This window comes from Talaromyces amestolkiae, assembly GCF_001896365.1.
Source record: "Talaromyces amestolkiae strain CIB chromosome Unknown scaffold5.1, whole genome shotgun sequence".
Classification (NCBI taxonomy): Eukaryota; Fungi; Ascomycota; class Eurotiomycetes; order Eurotiales; family Trichocomaceae; genus Talaromyces; species Talaromyces amestolkiae.
Genome location: NW_024468041.1, coordinates 397119 through 418513, shown reverse-complemented (window position 1 = coordinate 418513; position 21395 = coordinate 397119). Strand labels below are relative to the sequence as shown.

Sequence of the window (21395 nt, the reverse complement as noted above, 5' to 3'; positions counted from 1 at the left end):
CACGACGATGCAGGAGCGTACTGCACATGATTACAGGCAAGTCCCACTAAATGAAATAGTAGAAAAATCAACATATAGACCGTTACTGATACTTTGGTTGAAGATTTGACGTATATGAAAAATGTCGACAGGTCTTAAAGAGTGATTAACGCATAGAGCGGGTGTATAACTGGAGGTTTGATGGAATTTTATACGCAAAGAATGCTTTCGAATCAATTAGTCCTAACAGCGCCTATCGTCAGCTGGCAGTTTGCATTCAAGATATTTAGTCTCACGATTCATTATTTGAAAATTTCAAACCATGAATCATCATACTGCTTAGACAACAAGAAAAAGAACCTTCCAGGTCGTAGATCACTTATCTGGAAACGTAGATGCAGTACTTTCCTTCAACCACAACACTGGGTATCTCATCCATTGACATCGGAAGAACTCCTCTGACCGATCCATTACACATGAATATACTATATAAGCTGGGATTGAAGACTTGCCTCATTTATTCTATACACTAACACCGGTTTAGATACATAGAAAGAGAAGAAAGCGAGATAACAAGATAAAACCACAATTTATGTTCTAGGCTAACACAAAGATACAACGACACTCCAGGTAGGTTTCACTGCAGTCTCTATGCAAGCTTCTTTGATAAGAGACTCGATTTGGCTGCGATTTTGCTAGCTGTCGTTGTTATTGGCACCGCCGCAAGCACATCAAAAACAGTAATAGTCGATTTGATCTCTTTCAAGGCCCAGTTGACAACTTCGATAGCGACAAGGGAATCAATGCCATATGAATGCAGAAATCTGTTGGTGTCGATCTCCGAGATGGAAGTATGCAGTATTTTTGCAACACGTTGTACTAGGGCATCAAGGACAATATCTGTTGCTTCCGTAAGCGATTTAGCCTGACTGACCAAAGTCTGTGTCGAAGCCGAGCTATTGATCGTCATCGGATTCTGTTCCTGGAATCCAGTTTTCTCTAGAATCGAGAAGCGCGCATCTTCGAGATAAAATGGCATGGTGATACCGGCCGCAATCGCGCTACCCCCGGTGGCCAACCCTGTAATTAGTTGTGGAGAGACAGTATTGGTCATGTCACCAGTAATGGCGTGCTTCATCAGCGCGTGGAAATCCTTCTCACGAATGCCGTACGGGTCTTCCCACTCAGCGAGAGAATCCGTGATACCCGTCTCCGCAAGAACGCCGATTTCTCGCATAATTCCTAGATCAATGGTTGTACCGTGTTGACCATGAGCACGACGGTATTTTGCAAGAGCATCTTCGTAGGCGCCAGCTGCCGCATAGTTTGCCTGGCCACGATTGCCGAAGATACCTGCGAACGAAGAGAGGGTAACGAAGAAATCAACATCCGGCAAACATTGAGAAAGGTTCCAGCTGCCTTGTACCTTAGGCCTCGTGGATTCTATCCATTGTTTGTGATTCATGTTCATGAAGGTGGTGTCTCTCAAGACCATTGCACACTGAAAAACGCCATGCACTGCACCAAGCTCGTAAACACACTTGCTGAGTGCTTGGTCAAGCTCCTGCTTTTCGGCGATGTCGCACTTGTACACTGCCATTCGGACATCACGTTTCTCAAGGTTTGCTATCAAGTCTTTTGCCTGGGCTGATGAGTCACCTGACCGTGAGAGGATGCACAGTTTGCGAGCACCGTGATCTACGAGCATCTGGCAGAGGCTTCGACCAAGCCCACCAAGCCCGCCAGCCAGCAGATATACAGCTTCGGCACTCAGACTCAATTCGTTATTTCCTCGCTTAGTGAATGAAACCACAGCATCTGCAGACCAAGTAAGTGCAATTTTACCCAAATGCTTTCCAGCTTGCATTAAACGGAAAGCACTTTCGATTTCAGAGATCGGATAGACGACGAGAGGAGTAATAGGTCGAGTGATACCACGTCTTTGGAAATCGAAGGCACCCTCGATGATCGAGGCCATTATATCCGGTCGACTGTTCTCTATATGATTGAGATTGAAGAACGAAAAAGTTGCATCCTGCAGAAAAGGTCTCATATCGAGCTCCGTATTTGCCAGAATATCCCGGAGACCTATTTCCAAAAATATTCCGAACGGTGCAATGCAGTACCATGTCTGTCTTAACGCCTCGCCAGAAAGAGAATTGAGAACGACGTCAACTCCTCTGCCATTCGTCATCCGCTTGACGCCCTGCACAAAGCTCAGGTCTCGAGAATTGAAGATATGGTCATCAGGGATGTCATATTCCTCTCTGAGCAGCTTTCGTTTTGCAGCAGATGAAGCAGTGGCAAATATTTCCATCTCGAAATGTTTTGCTATTTGTAGGGCGGCTTGTCCTACTCCACCTGCCGCGGCATGTATGAGAATTGATTGCCCCTTTTGAACTCGAGCAAGACGTATGAGGCCGTACCAAGCTGTACCGTGAACAACCGGGATGCTAGCTGCTTGCTCAAATGTAAGGTCCTCAGGGATAAGCTGGCAAAAGTCTGCTCTACTTCGATGAATCGTTCTGTGGCCACCATGACCATACATAGCAACCCTGTCGCCCACTTTGAACTTTGTAACAGCAGAGCCGATTCGACGAACGATACCGGCTGCGTCAAACCCGAGAAGTGAGTCTGCAATCTGTCCCATGGCAACCATCACCTCACGGAAGCTGAAGGCACTAGTTAGTTTACTCCTTTTTTTCTAATCGGACACGGCTTCACTTACTTGAGAGCGGTGGCTTTGACTTCTATCTCTATCTTTCCCGCTTCCAGATCAGTCTCCGGTAAGTCATCCGGCTCAAAGCAGAGAGAGTCAAGGATTCCAGGGTTAGAGATGCATAACTTGAGAGGGTAAGACGCCTGACCAAGAGGTGCTTTGACGATTTCGTCACCAGTTCCACAAACTAGTTGATGGATTTCGTTGTTGAGACCCTCTTCCTCATGGACCCTACTGACATTTAACAGGCCTTTTTTAATTTCAAATTCTGTGTCGGGAGATGTCGAGAGAAACGCACGACTGATTAGTTGCCCAAGTCTTCCGGAAGAAAGAGAACGGTCCGCAGCATGGATTGTACGGAATGATAGACCAGGCATTTCATTGCGAACTACTCTGGCCAGACCGTCAATCATATTTGCACTTGGGCTATTACTAAACCCAACTACCCAAAAAATACTTTGGGCTGCGAATACAAAGTCCTTGAGAAATTCAAAGTCTGTTTCTTCGAGGTCCTGAATAATGGAGTTCTCAATTTCCACTAGGGCAATGCATGGTTTGCCCTTGATAGCTGTGACATCAGAGCCCCAGACGAATCGATTGGTCTTATAACCAGCCTGTTCGAGGCTCATTGCTATGGAGTCGGACGTACGCTGAGCAAAGGTAGCTCGTTCTGGGGCCTCTATGAGCATGATTTCCCCACCTTGTGTCTGATTTTGTTCGACCTGATTTGTGGTGTACACGGTAAGATCAAGCTCTCTGAACTCAATTTCTTCAGAATCGTGAACCGTAAATTCTGGAATTAGCCCGTTTTCGATCATCAAATGTTTCAATTCATGTACTCTGTGCGATGATGTCGCATGCCCAAACACAGTCAAAAAGCTCCCAGGGTGTATTGCCTCCACGAGACACACTCTACCACCCTTCTTCAAAACCTTGCTAAATTTATGCACGGCAGCATCCAGATTGTTGGCGTGGGTGCCGAGGTTAAAAGCGATGACTAAATCGAAAGCTTGGTCCTTGAGCTTCTGCTCGGAAATATCCTGGTTGACATCCAGTAATTTTGCACCGAAACCCTCTTGCTGTGCAGAAAGGAATTCTTCAAGGTTCATTTTTGCCATCTCATCCATACATGAGATAGTGTAATTTCCCGTCTTGAGAACCGTTTCTATCCCATCAAGTCCTGGTCCAAGAATGATAGGGCTTGATTTATCCGGCCCCATACCAATCTCCAGAATCGACAACCCAGGGTTTGTATGATGAAGTAGCTTTACATACTAATAATAAATGAGTGTCATGCATAAAAGACAATTCATGATTCAGGAAGAGATACCTCGGCCAGTTTAGTCATTGCAGACTTCATCGCTTGTCCTTCCCAAAGTAAGGAATTCAGAAGATATTTGTCACGTGTAATTTCCTGAGTGTCTCCTTGACCTAGTATAACTCTCTTCAAAATCTGATAAATGGTATCCACCTGTGAGACATCCAGGGTGTCACAGTGTAGTGTAGCCCTGTTGCTCTCTGCTTTTAGTCGGTCATAGAATGGGATGAGCTCTGGCGAAATATCGTCTTTAGAGATTTCTCCGACTAGACGCCTGATAGCCGTGAGTGCTGATGATTCCTGTTCATTGAAAGTCTGATTGCTGCTGTCGTCAAGATTGAACTTTCTTCCATTCCCTATTGCGATTTTCTGCTCTTCGGGTAACAGAAGATCAATAGCTGGTTTCCAAACAAGACTACTTACAATGGGTTTAGCCTGCTTCTCAGTAGAATTCGTAGAGCTTGCGCTAGGAATTTTCGCACATTGGAATCCCTTGATTTGGACAATAGGCGCGGTCTCCTGCTCATCGAAGACAAAGATGTTGGAGGTGAGATCGTTGAATCCGTGTCTTGCTGCATTAGAGAACCCGTTCAAAGTAACTCCTGGATCGTACGGTATATTTGACGCGATGACAATTTCCTCGATTGATCGAGGAACCATTGCTGTAGATAGTGTGATCGTATTGCTTCCCTGGACCGCCGCAAACGCTGCATGGAAAATTGCATCCAATGTCGCTGGATGTATGATATGGGGTCGATTCCCCCCGCGAATAATTCGAGTTTCGATGTCAGGAATCTTTACGGCATATGCGCTTTCATTCTGTGCATTGCGGATAGTTGTGAGATTAGTAAATGCGGGGCCATACTCCAGACCTATCTTCGTCAAGTCGGCATAGAAGTCAATCGTCGAAATAGGATTTTTACATCGAAGACTAGCCTCAAGAAGTCGTCTCTGATGTTCTTTGTCTGTAAAATCCTTCTCACGTTTCATGTCTGGACCTTCGTCTTCGTCAAACTCTACCAATAGAAGACCTGAGCAGTTATTCACGAGGCTTTTACCATCACTCGAAGAAGCAATAACAAACTCTGTCCACGTTGACGATGAATCCTTTGTACCAACGACATGTGGTCGAAGCTGTATGACACATTCTAAGGTATCGCCCTCGGTGATAACCGCGGCAGAAGTAAGTTGCACATCTCTCAATCGATAAGTAGATATGAGCTTCTGAGATGTCGTGGACATTTGAGCAGCCGCCTCTATAGCCATGGCTAGGAATCCTGCTGCAGGATATAATATCAGCCCTTGAATTTTGTGATCAGCGATCCACGGCTCTTCTTCCACATTAATTGATCCTCTCCACACCTTTTCACCTTCACTATTAGGCGCGGTAGGTGCTCCCAGCAGACTCAGTCGTGGCTGATCTCTTTGCCGATACTCAATCCCGAGACGAGACTCATGCCAATGTCTCTGGGAGTGTTTCCATGGATAAGATGGAAGATCAATCAATATTTTGGGACTCAGTTCCGAGCTTATGATTCCGCTATTATTGTTGATGGCGTTGATGTCTACCTGAACACCCATGGTAGAAAGTGAGCCCGCCAGCTCCAGGGCTGAGTCTATACCGTCTGTATTTCTCTTGAGCACCGAGAGATACGGGACGTTCGAGATGTCGTGTGCTTTCAAGCTCTGTGTAGCTGGTCCTTGCAACGCAGAGTGGGGGCCTACTTCGATCAATATTTCGACCATATTATCCTCCGAGTGTTGCCCTTTGCTATTCGCGGGGCGTATCATATCGTAAATGGCGTCAGAGAACCTGACAGTTGAAGTCAAATTCTTGACCCAGTTGACAGCACCAAGATCTCGTGGTTCAATCACTGAACCCGTGACACTTGAATGCATCGTGCATCCAGCTCGGCCGTCCAGTGGCATGAGGTCAGATAGAGCTTCATAATAGTCTTGCGCGACGACTTGCATATGCGGCGAATGATACGCTGTGTCAACATGCAGTTTTCTGGCAAATACCCCGTCTTGTTGAATCATCTCAAAGACTTCATCTATGGCAGAAGTATCACCGGATAATGTAACACTTGAGGGAGAATTTATACAGGCAACAACGACATCTCCCTTAGTGACTTGGGATATCCACTTCTGAGCCACTTCGGGCGAAGCTCCTACCGCCATCATGGAACCATCAAGATCAGGGTCAGTAATTTTCATGTCGGAAGAGAGAATACCACGGTAATAGGCCACTTTCCAAGCATCTTTCCGGGAAAGAGCTCCTCGGCAATAAGCAGCCGCAATTTCACCACTCGAATGGCCGGCAACGGCGACGGGAGATATATTCCAAGTTTTTAGCAGGTCAACCAATGCTACCTGGAGAACAGTGCAGAGCGTTTGGCTATAGACCGCCAAGTGAAGTTGAGATGTCAACTTTCCCTTTTCTAACTCTTCAATTGCTGACCAAGAACAATCGCATTCTTCACGGAGGTACCGATCAGCAGCCTTGACACTTTCTTCAAAGGTGTTGTAATTCATAAGTTCAACTCCCATTCTGGGCCACTGCGCTCCCTGACCGGTGAATACGAAGCCGATTCTAGGAACTCGAGATGACTGTGTCACGGTCATGGGAGTCTCCTCATCTTTCAACCTTTCGGCCAATTCTTCCAGAGATGATGCGATTGCAAATGTTTTCCATTGAAGCCGTGATCGTTTCTCATTTATGCTGTATGCCAATTTTTCAAGTAACAGGTCTCTTTTGTGTGTATCATCCTCTAGATAAGCCAGCTTGGTATCGATATATTCCACAAGCTGCCCTTTCACACGGGTCAACCCCTGTTTATCTTGTGCGGTTAGAACAAGTAGGCGAGGGCCATTGGGATAGTTAACCCCATTGGTTTTCGGCTCCTCGAACCCAAATTCAGTACTACCATTTGTGAGCCCTATTTTGGTAAAGTGGGTTCCTTGGATTCCCCTGCTTTTCAAATAATGGTAGGCATCTTCAAGGACTGCATGCGCGTTTGTTCCGCCGTACCCAAAAGAGTTGGTGCTAATTCGACGCACGCCATCTGTAGGCCAAGGAGTGATTTTTGTAGGAACCTCTACATTCCATTTGTCGAATGGAATCTTGGGGTTGAGTTTGTTCAAGTGGATAGTCGGTGGTATCAGGCCGTTCTCAAGGATGAGGACCGCCTTGATGATACCGGCTATGCCAGCTGCGGCTTCTAAGTGGCCAATCTTTGTTTGCTTGATGTTAATATTATGGCGCTACTTTAATAGAATTTCGGCGAAGGTAACATCGGCAATTCTTACATTTGATTTCACAGAGCCTATTAATAGCTTGTTTTCTGACGAGTGTGTTGCAGCTATTGTTCTGGCTAATGCCTCTGTCTCCTGAGTATCGCCAGCTTGAGTGCCAGTACCCTGTTCTCTGCTTTTAGTAAACTTATACAACGTTTAAAGCAGTAGGGAAGATCAAAATCCATACATGAGCTTCCACGTAGTTCGTGTCCCGGTAGTCTATACCAGCGAATCTGTAGGTTTCTTCAATCAACGCTGCCTGCGCATCGGCACTTGGTAAAGTGAAACCTTTCGTATGTCCATCCTGGTTCGAACCAGTCCCACGAATGATTGCCCTGATGGGATCGCCCACTATAATAGCATCATCGACTCGTTTCAAGATGACACAGGCAAATCCCTCCCCACGGCCATACCCATTGGCGGATTCGTCGAAGCTTTTGCATTTCCCATCAGGAGAGAGGAACTGTTGGTTCGAAAGATACATGAACATTTCCGGATTCAGGAGAAGGCTACTACCGCCGACTATCGCCATCGAAGACTCTCCTGTTCGAAGACTCTGGCATGCTAGGTGCAATGCAACAAGACTGGATGAGCATGCAGTGTCTAAGGTGAAGCTCGGTCCTCTGAGGTCAAATAACCAGGAAATACGGTTCGCAAGTGAGGTCTTTGAAGCTCCTGTCGCTGCATAGGATGGTGCATTATCTGGATCTCTGTATATCATTTCTTTATAGTCGCTAGTGAAATGACCCATGAAAACACCTGTCTGAGTGCCAGCAATCTTATCCAGCGGAAGGCCAGCTTTCTCCAGAGCTTCGTAGACAACCTCGATCATAATCCGATGCTGAGGATCCATTGCCTCCGCCTCGGTCTTTGAAATGCTGAAGAAGTTGGCGTCAAATACTGCCACATCTTGCTTCATGAAATGGGCACCCCTAGTGATACTGGTGTTGCGGTTTTTCTTTGGCGACCAAAATGCTTCCACATTAAAACGGTCTTTGGGGATTTTGGACCACGCAGCTAGGAATGACCATTTGTGAGTCAAAGCTTGATACTATGTCTTAACTCTCAGCTTTTGAGAAAATTATACGTACATTTTCCGGCACAAATCAAGGTCCAGAAGTTGTCAAGGTTGTCTCCATCACCGGGGAATCTACACGATAAACCCGTGATAGCCACGGAGTGATCATCGTGAGTCTGCTTATGGATATAAGTTCCGTTCGATTGCAGCATCTTCAACAGATGGTCTATCAGGCTCGCATTCTAGATTGTATGACTGCAATGCAATGAACGAGGAGACAAGGAGAGAAATTATGGCCATATACCGCTATACAATGACTTATATGTCTCTGTTTCACTTTACTATCAATCACTGCACTACTATCAGACATAATATAGCAGTTCAAGCTCCATGGGTCTATCTAAGAAAGGTGCTAACATTCAATCTGTCTAGAGCTGGAGCTGGAAGGATGGCCCCCAACGTGAAAGCCTAGGAACAACAACTCGCCGGAACGGGTACACGTTTTTGTTCGGGGCATTGTATATACGAAGGCAAAAAAATATAATCTTGTTATATTGATGCTGATTCCTCTCAGCTAAAATCATAAGCAGGGTCTAAACTAGTGAGTTCTATTATAATTCTGTAATCGGTCTAGGACGGTAGCAGTGCTACTATTGGTCGACCATACTGTTTTGCTTCCCTTTGGCTTTCGAACATATTCTTCTATCGCTAGGCATGTCTTATTTCTTATTTTTTCTCGGAAGGATTTTCAGACGAAAACGATGCCACGAAACTTGCTCAGTGAGTTGTCGGATAATGCTCTAGACATTATCGCTGAGGAGACTGGATTCACCAGAGATGAACTAGAACCAGATTTGGGATTCACTGAGCTGGGAGTCAACGGTCCTCTAGCAAAGAGTATAATTTCGAGAATTTTGCATGAAACGAAAGTGAATCTTCCAGCGACATGTTTCGTCGAATATCCTACCATCGCTAGCTTAGACGGCTTTCTACGAACCATAAGCCGAGATAAAGTGATTGCAAACAGACCATCGAAGACAAGTCATGCAAGATATGATCAAACCATGCCTAGCCCCCCTCTTTCAATCGTCCTGCAGGGCAAGCCGGCCTCGTCAAATAAGATCATCTTCCTTTTGCCTGATGGTAGTGGATCAGGAATGGCATATGCAAGCATTCCACCTATTGGTACCAACATATGTTTAATAGGAATGAACAGTCCCTACTTACAGTCATCCCCATCGGAAGGCACGTTCATAATTGAAGATACGGCACGTATGTGGGCAGAGGAAATCAAGATGAGGAAGCCTGTCGGCCCATATATACTAGGCGGATGGTCGGCTGGTGGTTACTATTCGTTTGAAGTAGCCAAGCGCTTAATGAGCGAGGGTCATTCAGTCGAGAAGCTCATCTTAATTGACTCTCCTTGCCGATTGGTCTTTGAGGCCTTGCCCATGGAGGTAGTTCATTACCTGTCGGCAAATAATCTGATGGGCAATTGGGTTACGAAGAAAACACCTGAATGGCTAGTTAAACACTTTGATCTTTCAATCCGGGCTATATCAAGATATACACCAACACCGATGCTCAGTGCAAATAATAATGTCCCTGAAGTATGTTTGATCTGGGCCGAGGATGGTGTGTTGCCAGCTGGGAATGACGCTGCGGAGACGGGGCTAGATCTCGATGTGAAGGTTACTCGGTTCCTTATTGAAAGCCGAGACGTATTTGGACCTCATGGTTGGGATAAACTCTTTCCAGGTGCAAAACTATCAATCGCAACAATTCCCGGAAACCATTTTAGTATCGTCCATCCGCCGAACGTGAGTCCTCGTTCTTCTTCCGTGCATCATAAATTTTCTGACAAAGAAATGTAGTCCCAAAAGCTAGGCATGCTTCTTAGAGATAGTATAGAGGAAGTATCATCTGAAAGATGGGGTAACTGGCACAATGCTTGAATGGATTCACGTAAACTACTATCTCTTCTCGGTTCTAATTACAGTTTACAGCTTGGGTCCATGTTAGCGACATTTTCATCGCAAGCGTATACAAATGGAGCTTTGATCTGACCTGCTTGCTCTCCTCTAGAATACATATGTAATTTTCGCAATTTCTTGAACCCCATAGACTTAATACCAGTACCGTCGTAACAAGTCTTCCTCCATTCCCAAAGTTCGGCCGACAGCAGCAAGTCCAATTATCACAGGTTTCAAAATAATTCCAGCGATGCCGGCAGGCCACATATCGGACATGACGAACACAATAGCTCCATGAATCAAATTATTCGGTATTCCCCCGCTATGAGTTTTCCCGTCTCGCGCCAGACCATACAGAATATAAAGTCCTTTCTCAAATCCTTCGACTGAAGGCCTTAAAACAATCTTCAATTCCACCTCTTCCGTTCCCGGATTGAAGAAATGATGAATTTCCCCAGCTGGTACTGTTCGGCTGTCACCGGGCTTCAGAGTAACACGTCCCGTCGATGCAGAATAAATACCGACTTCGCCCTTACTGCCTGTAAACGTCTCAGAGTATGATCCGTGCCAGTGTGAGGTATTGGCTCCTCCCGGGGCAAGGGAGACAGTTAATTCTGTATATTCGCCGTTTGTCTCTGCACCGTATTTGTCGAAAGTGGCCCAGTCGCCGGCGTCAGGAGTCCAGATTTTGCGTCTCTCTGGCGCCTTTATTCCGGGTGGCAGTCGGTTGGGATCTCTTTGCGCTGGTCTCATATCTATTATTTGATTTGGACGTGGATAGTTTAGACGTTGGACATGAAGAAAAATCAATAAGGGGAATTCAGACCGGACATGCGTATAGTGACTTATCAATTTGACACATAAAATGTCATGGCCGTCTAGGACTGGTCAAATTTCATTTAGATACTTTAGATAATCCTTTCAAATATATAACCATATGATTTATTAGAGGAATATAGAGTTATTACTCCCCAACAAGCAATAAGCTTCACCCGGTTAATTTCTAGAATAATTTTCCTGACTAGATACTATAAGCACCAGATCTCACCATTCCAAAAAGAAAGGAATCACTAGTTATAATCATAGTCAGTGCACGAAAATTCGCCCCTTATTAGTAGAGAGGGTGCCACCATATTAAATGATTATTTCCCTCATCTGATGATAGTCTCGTTATCCTAAAGACAGCTTTATGGGCCGCTTAATATAAGAATATAGGTATCGATTAAAGATAGCAGCATGAGACTAGGCCAATCTTGGTACTTTCCATGCGTATCGCACTGGGGCTTTCCATGAAGCATGTCACTATCTACGAAATCAATTCAATTTTAACAAGATCCCAACTCAAGAATGCACCGAAACTCTAATTATATAAAAATCATCCGCAACCATTGCTAAAAGATAAAAAATGTACGGAGCATGCAGAGGTTGAAATAAAGTGCCGGTTGCGCTAATATTTGGCCCCTGTCTAGCGCCGGCGATTACTTCTTGTGCACACAGCGACTTTTTTTGGTCAATACACACAACTCTTGTGATTCAGAAAGATGTAAGAATCATATGATCGAAGTAATTGTGGCCGGGTATAGACCCATTTCTGATAGAATGAGCAATTCCGTACGCGGACAACTTGTCTAGAAGAAGGGGAGAAGAAAGAGTTTAGGGCTTTGGGAGTCACCTTTCCGGATCTTTTCTATGGCGAGGCGACTTAAGACCGAACCACGACAATATTTTGTGCAATGTATACCTTTGTGCAGCATCATGATCGACATCATCAGTTAATACGCTGATTAATAATGTTTGACGGTAGTAATCAGTTAGGGATTGGCCGGGGGGGTTGCCGAGTGCCGAGTCCATTTGTCTAGCACTTTTTTTCTTTCTCTCTTATCTACAACAACTTTGCGGTCCTTTTTCTTCTACCTTTCAACAAAGTAGAGATTTAATTTCTGTTCTTCATTTTCTGTGCTCCGACTCGAGTTTCATCGATACAGAAAGAATGTCTTCAACAAATGCGGATTCGCCAGTCCACGGAAACACTTCAGATCATGATACATCATCAACTTTTGGTGTTGAAGCCGACGAGAAGGTTCAGTCAACACCGACACCTTTGAAAGTTGAAGAAGCAGCTTCTTCTGCTCCATTGAATGGCAACAGCGACCCGAATATCGTTGATTTCGATGGTCCAGATGACCCGTACCGACCTCTCAATTGGCCCATGCGAAAGAAGCTCACCACAACTGCTCTATATAGCTTAACAACTATGGGCTCTACCTGGGCAAGCACGATGTAATGTCCTCCTTGAATTTTCTCAGGATATGTCGTCTATGAGCAACGAGCAAATCGCTGACAGATTATTTATCTTCGGTAGATATAATTCTGGAACCACGCAGATAGAAGGGCAGTTCGACATCAGCAGTGAGGTCGCATTATTGGGAATGACCTTTTACTTGCTCGGGTAAAATTCAACACCCTCTCGCTACAAGAGCTAAAAGATTGATAGAACATTAGAGGCTAACGCTACTGAATCGTTCATAGAAATGCCTTTGGTCCTCTCCTCTTCGCACCTGTTTCGGAAGCATACGGCCGAAAGATCTCTGTCTTGATTCCATTCTTCATGTGCGCCATCTTCTCCTTCGGCACCGCGACAGCAAAGGACACGCAAACGATACTCATTACAAGATTCTTTGCTGGTATTGGTGGATCTGCTCCTCTCTGTAATACTGGAGGTGTACTGGCGGATATATGGCCACCGCAACACCGAGGGGCGGCGCTTCTCACTTATGGAATTGCAGTCGTTGCAGGCCCTCTTCTTGCGCCGATTGTAGGTGGAGCTTTCGTGGTGAATCTGGAGCAGGATGGATGGCGCTGGGGTGAATATGTATGAAAATCCTCCCTCACTCCTTAGCATGAAAGAGAAGACGGGGGCTTATTTGTGATTTTGGTGCAGCTCACCGGCATTCTATTACTCGTTATCCTGGCAGCCGATGTTTTTTATGTTGAGGAGAGTTACCCTCCCGTTTTGTTGAGTCGAAAGGCCAACAAACTGCGCAAGTTGACTGGAAACTGGGCTCTACATTCGAGTAACCAGGAAAATGACCAGAGCTTCAAATCTTGGGTGCGCACATATTTGCTCGTCCCATTGGAGATGCTGATCGATCCAATCTGTTTCTTAATCAACCTTTATGCGTCATTTGTCTATGCGATTATCTACCTGTATGTGGTACATACTGCCCGATGAATTGAGTGAAAGACTAACAAGATTTTAGAACTATTGCTGTTTTTCCGATAGAATTTGAAAAAGTAAGTCGCTGTTTCAAAACAGCAATGTGAGTTTCCTAGAGCTGATAATTCTTCTAGGTACGAGGCTGGAATAGCGTCGTCGGCTCTCTGCCCTTCCTAGGCATATTGATTGGAGTATTTTTCGGAGCCATTGTCTTGATCTGGAGCCAGACATTCTACGTCAAACGCCTCATCGCAAACAACAATAAGCCTGTGCCTGAAGCCCGACTTGTCTCCATGATGATCGGTTCATTTTTCTTTGCTGGAGGTTTGTTCATTATTGGCTGGACCTCTGATCCATCAATTCCTTGGATAGCGTAAGGACACACCTCTCTCATCATCTTCTTCTTGATAATACTGATTATGATTAAAGCTTCTGTATTGGCGGCGCATGCATTGGTCTTGGATTCTTCACCATTTTCCAGAGCGCGATTAGTTATCTCGTGGACACGTATCTCATGCTAGCTGCTAGTGCTCTTGCTGCTAACATGCTGATGCGAAGCGTGCTCGCTGGAGCATTCCCGCTATTTGCTGATGCCAGTAAGTCTTCTTCTCGCTATATAAGACATGTCCTTTGTACTGATCAAGCATAAGTGTTCACCAATCTTGGCATTGATTGGGCATGTAGTGTGTTAGGGTTTATTTCGGCCGCCATGATACCGATTCCCTTCTTGTTAGTCACCCCATTTCTTTTCCCCATACACATGACTGACGGATATCAAATAGATTCTATATATTTGGTAAGAGACTGCGAGCACGCGGAAAACGATCCGCAAAGAATCTTTGAGGAGTTACCATCTTGTGGCCTACCTTGGCATGTAGGTCTATGTTTTGTATCTGTTGGGGAAGGATTGACTTTGTTCTTTCAATCAACGTATAAAGAAATTGAATCGGTGCATATAGTTCGACGGCCGACCAGAGACGAGAAGATAAACAAAAGGAGAATAATTAATATCTTTGAAGATCAACGTAATAAACAATAGAGGTATCATTCTACAAATTCCTGCACTATCAAGGACGACTCAAAGACTCCTGTATCGATTGCAAAGTGCTACTAAGCCCATGAAACATATGCTGGATATAGAAAGAATCACCATGCAGCTGTGAATGAGTTGTATCGCCAGTAGCAGTTTCATTTGGCGGAAAGCGGGCTATCTTCTCCTCAAGTATCTTTTGCAACGAAGTCAAGATCCATATGAGTTTCCGCACAGTGTTGAGAACAAGTGTTTTGAGTAAGAGGAATCGATCTTCGCCTTGAACTTGGAACGCGCCAATTGTCAGCGGAGCTTTGGCGGGACAATATCTCGGGTCGATGTGGCGTGGTGGTGTGCCGTTTAATTGGGCTTGATTTCTTATCAACAGACGTTGGAAGTAACGAGCAATAGCTTGGATGCTCATAAATGCCAGAAGTATGACTTCCTGGTCGTCATTACATCGACACGAGGTGCACATTATCGGTATCTGCCATGCTTTCATGCCTTCCTCTACCAGGGCTAGGGCGACATCGATCGAGACTGCCGACCTATCGTTATTATAGTCATTGCTGTTGCTCGGCTGGGAGTTGTTCAATATTTTTGATTTGAACAACAGATCAACCTGTTGCTGCATGCACGCGCAAGAGCTTATTGTGCTGGCGGCTTGCTTGCCCAGTGGTGTCTGCATTGGTGGTGCCGTTGAGGGGGCTGAGATTGTATCTAGCATGAACTCGCCATCATTCGATAATCCACCTTCCTGATTAAAATTGACACCCGCGTTTGTCCATAGTAGATTTGAAAAGTCGGAATCGTTAGGATTAATGTTTAATGAGCAATCAAACGACGCTTGATTATCGTGCGAGTCTAGAAAATCAAGTCTTCCGTTATAGCTGTCCTCGGAACTCGACCCGTTCAGATCATGGTCATTCATATCAGGGGTGATATTGGAAGAAAGCGTAGCAGGTGTAGCTGGTAAACAGGCCGTGGGGGAGTGTTTGTTGTTCGATGCTCGTCCTTTATTGTTATTTGCTCTTCTAGCAGCAGCTGTAGCTACTTTGCCAGTATTTGATTGCTTTCGGCCTTCTTCTGGGCTTCGATTTTTTGTTCCCTTGGGACGTCCGAGCCGGTCTGAAAGGCTAAAGAAGCATAGGGTGCCGGTATTGAGACATCCTTGACACGGTAGCTGGCCCGAACACCGCACCTTTCCCCGATGACAATTATCGCACGCCGCACGAAGCTTGGTAACCATTATCTATTTGTCTCTTGTATCCCTGTATCTTTTATTCGACTAGAAATGCCTCGTGCTCTTATCACCTCAATTTGTGGTGGGGTCCACGAAGAAGAAGAAGAGATGCCGTGCAGCCGAGTCGAGACCATTAGCTGTAATTGATCTAGCTAATTGGGTAGTGCCATCACGTGATGTGTTTGGAAAGGAGGAGGATCAGCTGGAGCATGAAGGCATGAGGGCATGTAGAAGAGTGGCTGAATCAGATGGACGTTGAAGCGATACTTAACAGATGAAAAATCACATCTTGAACACCCCGACGGGGTCGACCATAATCCCGTTTTGGGTTGTGGCCGTTGTTTTTCCATGTCGTACCAACAAGATTTAAACTATAGACAAGTAAGCTAAATGGGACGACTAAATAAGCATTATGGCTTGGCCTATGAACGTGATGCCGCGCCTAATGCTATTTTCGAAGGTATCTCAATTGTTCAGTCTATAGTCGACCTACTAAGCATACAGCATGATTACTAAACTATGTCCAAATTCCCTACGTTGGCGTCAAAGTTCATTTTTGAAGAAATTCAAAGGCCTCTTCTGATTGGTAGAGCCTGAATCAGGCTTACTACAGATCGATTTGGGGTCCTTTTACGGAGGCCCCATAGATTTATTATGGTTTAGTATACGAAGTGTACCCGCAGGGGCCGCTGCTAGGGTTTGGCGTGCTGATGGATTGGGGAGGCTAATTTGACCTATTATCTGGATAGTATGGATCTTTGTATAGTCTAGTAGACTTTATATTAACTGAACATACCACCGAACTTAGCCTGTGCCTCGCTTAGAATAGTAGATACATTCCCAAAACACTCGTGGACAAATCGCACATCTCGAAAATAAATCACACGAGGTCGACCGACCCTTCAACAGATCTTCCATCAATGGTCTAGATCTCACGAATCCTCTGCTATTGTTCTTGATAAGCATCTGATGGAAGGATCTAGCAGCTCTTAGTGTCCCACTCTATTCGCTTCCTTCTCGTCTCAAGCTTCTAGACAAGATGTCCACACTTCTTTTTAACCTTTGTTAAGAACCTGCAAGCTATATTTTGGCCCCAGTCTTGACATAGCTTTGCCATCAGTCTACAGTCCCATTGGCCATCCATATGGCTTAAGTTCATGCAATGTCAGATTCTGCCACTATCTCCAAACGCTACGATCGTCATTGCTAGCTGTATCTTCTATAGCGGATCCATCCTGCGTAGGCGCTACGTTTTCATCAAGTTAAGCTTCTTATCGTATATGTACAAGCTAAGCCTAAGGCTCTTCATGGTAGTACTTTTAAACATCATTTGACACGTAGTGAGTCTTAATAACATGACTCACAGAGATTGCCGAGGTTTAACCGAATATGTTTGCAGTATTATAGCTTTATTTCAAGGTAAAAACGAAAAGCATGTGCTTCTAATGAAAAGCGTGTTCTGGCAGAACCTTGAACAAGGAAACGCAATACTCACCCCGTGAAGGATATTGAACGGTCACCGGAATATTTTCCCAGATATTCCCTGCTATGAAGATGCCGGGGCCAAGCGCATGTAATGTCGCCCCTTGGCCTTGTTCTTATTTGCTATGAATGGTAAAACTATCGATGCTAATTCAATCAACTCAGATTCCACTGCCTATTCGCCACGGCTGTGAGGATCGTGGAGTTTCCAGCACCTGCGTGCTTGCCGTGCAATCTACAGCCCTAGCGCCTCTCGCCATTTATTTCGCCGACAATGCAGCTGGCGATTGCATTACGCCGCACAAGGTGGTTGCTGGTGCAATCTCCAGTGGCTGTAATGCAGCTATGGGAGCTTCCACGCAGCTGTTTGCGCAGAAATATGGGCATCACCCAAAGTTTCAGGCTTAGCATAAATACATGAATCTAAGATTCTTTAGTTGAGTCATTTCCATGAACTACATTCAACTTGTAAATAGGTGCATTGTAAAATTCCCTGGCAGGAGGATCTTAGGGCTGGAAGTTGCCTTAGGCATCACATCCACAACCAGCTAGATCCAAACAAGTTAGCGCCAGACGTCACTTCGTCAACATCAACATCCAGAATAGCCAACATTCACTTCTATGATATATACCGTCAGACACCGAAATATATTGGCAATAACTGCGAAGACGAAAACCCTGGCTCACAAACCTCCATTCCTCGGCCGTTGGCGAAGAACCGCCTCACTCTTCCCAGGGAGATCGCCAATCCCACGGTCAGCTCTCCCTCCGTTCTTCACCAGTCAACCTCGGCCCTCACGTTACCAGAGAGGCGGTCCCCTATCTCGCATTCTCCGAGCGTTATCCTTTCCTCGCACCCGTGGTCGAATACAGGCTAATCTCTGGACCTTCCGGCACGAAACACTCGCGTATTTCCGTCATCGAGCGCAGACACGTCTCTACCGAGCTATCGTCAAGAGGCAGGAGAGGCTGCGACGAAGGAGAAGTAGCAAGGCGCTTGGTGGACGTCGGGCAGGTGGTGGAAATATCTGGTCGCTTTTGCGAGCACTGAGTTGGAAAAGAAGGGCCGGTCGTCCTCTTCCTCCGCCAGGGCGCAGCTTGACGTCGCGCGCTGTGAGTCGGTCGCTCAAGAATGTGGACAGAAGCAGTTCTAGGAGAATAATGTCACGATTCGGTGGCTATAGCTCGGAGGGATGGAGTGGCGATGATTCGGGTCGCGAAATTGGGTCTAGGAGACAGAAGATGATGGGCTATTTGAAGGCTGCAAATGAGATCCGTCAGACATATCAGAGTCAGTTGTCTCAGAAATGGCAGGAGTATGATCGAGGTGTGGACGCTCCTGGAGCATTTCCGGATTATGATATTACCTCTTCTGGAAAGGAAGAATTGCTGCTCTTTCCCAGCTATGCGAGGAGACATGTGAAGAAGAGTAAATCGAACGGGAGACCTGCTCAATCTCAACCTATACCCGGCACGGAGGATAGGATTGGACAAACCAGTACAACTGGTGATGAAGATTATTGGCGTGAAGAATGGGAAAAGTATGAAGATAGCAATGCGATTGTAGACGTCGATGTACGAGGCTGGATTTACACCCCTCAACATGGACCTATGAATCGTAAGCAACGGCTCATGGTTGCGCTTGCAAGGAAGTTGAGTGATTTTCCAGCACCAACCGTTCCTCCCAATCATCCTGTACAGCGGCATGCTGCAAAACGCGAGGAAGAAGACGCCGACCGAGAGGCGCAGAATCTCATAGACAAGGGTGAGCAAGATGCGGACGTGGTATGGAGGACTAACCATGCGGAGGCAGAAAGCGACTCTGATTTGCCTAAACGTGTCACCCGTTCAGGGACTAATACTTTATCACCTGACTCGAGTGATATGACGGTACTGAATACAAATCTTATGAACAGACTTAAGCCGTTCATGCACAATCCATCTGCTGACACTCCGGTGACACTTTTCTTTTATAATGACCAGCAAAGCCAATCGAGGACTACCATAACTAATGAATCGGGGCATTTCAACGTTCGAGCTGCTCTAGAGTTTGTACCAACACATGTTCGAGTACTCGCTAATGAGTCTCTGTCCGTTACGGAGGAGGTCAAAGTCATTGAGCCAGCTGGTGTCAGCTTGATTAGCGACATTGATGATACAATTAAACATTCTGCTATCGCCAGTGGCGCAAAAGAAGTGTTTTGGAATACTTTTATACGAGATTTCAATGATCTCACCATCCAGGGTGTGAGAGAGTGGTATGGTAGGCTCTATGACATGGGGGTGGGAATACACTATGTGTCCAATGCTCCGTGGCAACTTTATCCGCAGTTGAAACTGTACTTTAAGATGGCTGGATTGCCGAATGGCTCTTTTCACTTGAAGCAATACAGCGGCATGTTACAAGGAATTTTCGAGCCTACTGCAGAGCGCAAAAGGATGTCCTTGGAGAAAATCATGGGAGACTTCCCCGAACGCAAGTTCATCCTCGTCGGTGATAGTGGCGAAGCAGATTTGGAAGTATATACGGAACTGGTTCAGCAGAACCCTGGAAAAATTCTGGGCGTCTTCATCCGCGATGTTACGACGGCGGAAAAGAAAGAATTCTTCGATCACTCATTCGCTGCTCAGAGACGCTCAGGTTATTCCACCCCGTCGTCTGAACCTGTTGAGAAAAGGCCCCCATTACCGCCAAGGAAACCATCCTCTGCACACACCATTAATAATGGCGATTTGATGACTTTTGAGGATGAATCTAGTGATGATGTGATAGAGCCAGCAGACAAGCCTGCTGCAAAGGGACCCCCTGTTAAGCCTTCAAAACCGATGGGTCTACGAACAGCGGTCACAATGCCTATACAAAATACAGAGAATCCAGCAGAAGTCATACGACGCAAACCTGCGCCCCCTCTTCCGAACAAACCATTGAACTTATCGTCTACTTCAAGCGACTCGGAAAAGAAGGCACCTCCTTTACCACAACGCAAGCCGACAAATGGCACGTATACGGAGGCAGTGAAGAACATCGCAATGGATGTATATAACAACCTACCATCTACCAAGGGTACATTAGATTCATTGAGCAACCTCTCGCTCAAACAAGACACCTCACCTACTCAGCCCGACACATCGAAACCTGCTTCAAAACGTGGCGCACCACCACCCGTCCCTCCAGCGCGTCGAGGCGCAGCGGCAAGCAACACCTCAACCTCCGACGACCGAAAATCCATCAACAACACCCCTCCTCCCGCACCACCACGCCTCCCATCCCGCCAAAACACGTTCTCAAGCATAACAAGCACGGTCACCAACCGACCAACTACCGCAAGCACGAACAACACCATGAACTCCTCGCCATACTACGACTACCCCGAACCATCAGTACCAGTGCTCAACAAGCGCGAAGAGTTGTGGAAACGGCGCTGGGAACGTGCGCAGCAGATTTTGTCGGATCATGGTGTTTTGTTGGGCAGTTGGAGGGTTGGGAGTGATGTGCAGGATATAACAGTATGGCTTGTGGAAAATGCTATGAAGAAGCAGCAGGACAAAGAAAATGGGGATGAGAAGGAGAAGGGKAGGAAGTGGTGAATGATCCCATGAGATATGATGCACGTCTTGCTATACTCGGTTGGGTTTCTAGAGATATGTATATAAGCATATACGGCGTATTATAAGAGTTTTGGGGCTGGTGATATTGACCCCGCTCTCGGCCTTCTGTTTGCATTTTATCTACCTGTTCCTCTGCAACCTTGGAATTTGATGTACATAGCTATGAAAAAGAGAGTGTAAATACTTGCTTGATTGATCGGTCCATCTTCAGCTATATTAGGAACGATATCTGAGGAACACGAGGGTCAAAAGAGTAGGCCTCATAGACAGAATCGATCCATCAAATAAGGTCACTTTGTTTAAAATAGCCAAGCCACAGACTATCAGCAGGTCAATAAAGCTGAACCATTTCCGACCCATCCAAACCAAGGACAGAAGGTTTGGCATTCCCCCAGTGATCTAGAATTACACCTGTATAGCTTATCTTTTGCTCAACTCCGCTACCGCATCCGCATCCGCAGTACATCAATAGCCGCATATCGACGTAACCACGCTAATTTGGTTCAAATT

At 45.8% G+C, this 21395-nt stretch overlaps 3 protein-coding genes across 3 annotated transcripts; 1 reads left to right on the top strand and 2 right to left on the bottom strand.

Moving 5' to 3' along the window:
* Positions 1-628: 628 nt before the first annotated feature.
* BHQ10_003266 (uncharacterized protein) lies at positions 629-8543 on the bottom strand (the record flags this gene model as incomplete). The annotated part of the gene is made up of 5 exons (XM_040875503.1): positions 629-2651; positions 2708-3972; positions 4029-7280; positions 7501-8330; positions 8405-8543. The coding sequence occupies 5 exons, from the start codon at positions 8541-8543 to the stop codon at positions 629-631; spliced, it is 7509 nt and encodes a 2502-aa protein (XP_040731770.1).
* A 1914-nt stretch (positions 8544-10457) lies between these two features.
* Positions 10458-11057, bottom strand: BHQ10_003265 (uncharacterized protein; the record flags this gene model as incomplete). The annotated part of the gene is made up of 1 exon (XM_040875502.1): positions 10458-11057. One exon carries the CDS (start codon positions 11055-11057, stop codon positions 10458-10460), a length of 600 nt encoding a protein of 199 aa, XP_040731769.1.
* Positions 11058-12294: 1237 nt separating this feature from the next.
* On the top strand, positions 12295-20864 carry BHQ10_003264 (uncharacterized protein; the record flags this gene model as incomplete). The annotated part of the gene is made up of 8 exons (XM_040875501.1): positions 12295-12584; positions 12834-13176; positions 13246-13511; positions 13565-13598; positions 13656-13894; positions 13951-14117; positions 17883-18031; positions 18084-20864. 8 exons carry the CDS (start codon positions 12295-12297, stop codon positions 20862-20864), a joined length of 4269 nt encoding a protein of 1422 aa, XP_040731768.1.
* Between the last annotated feature and the right edge of the window lie 531 nt (positions 20865-21395).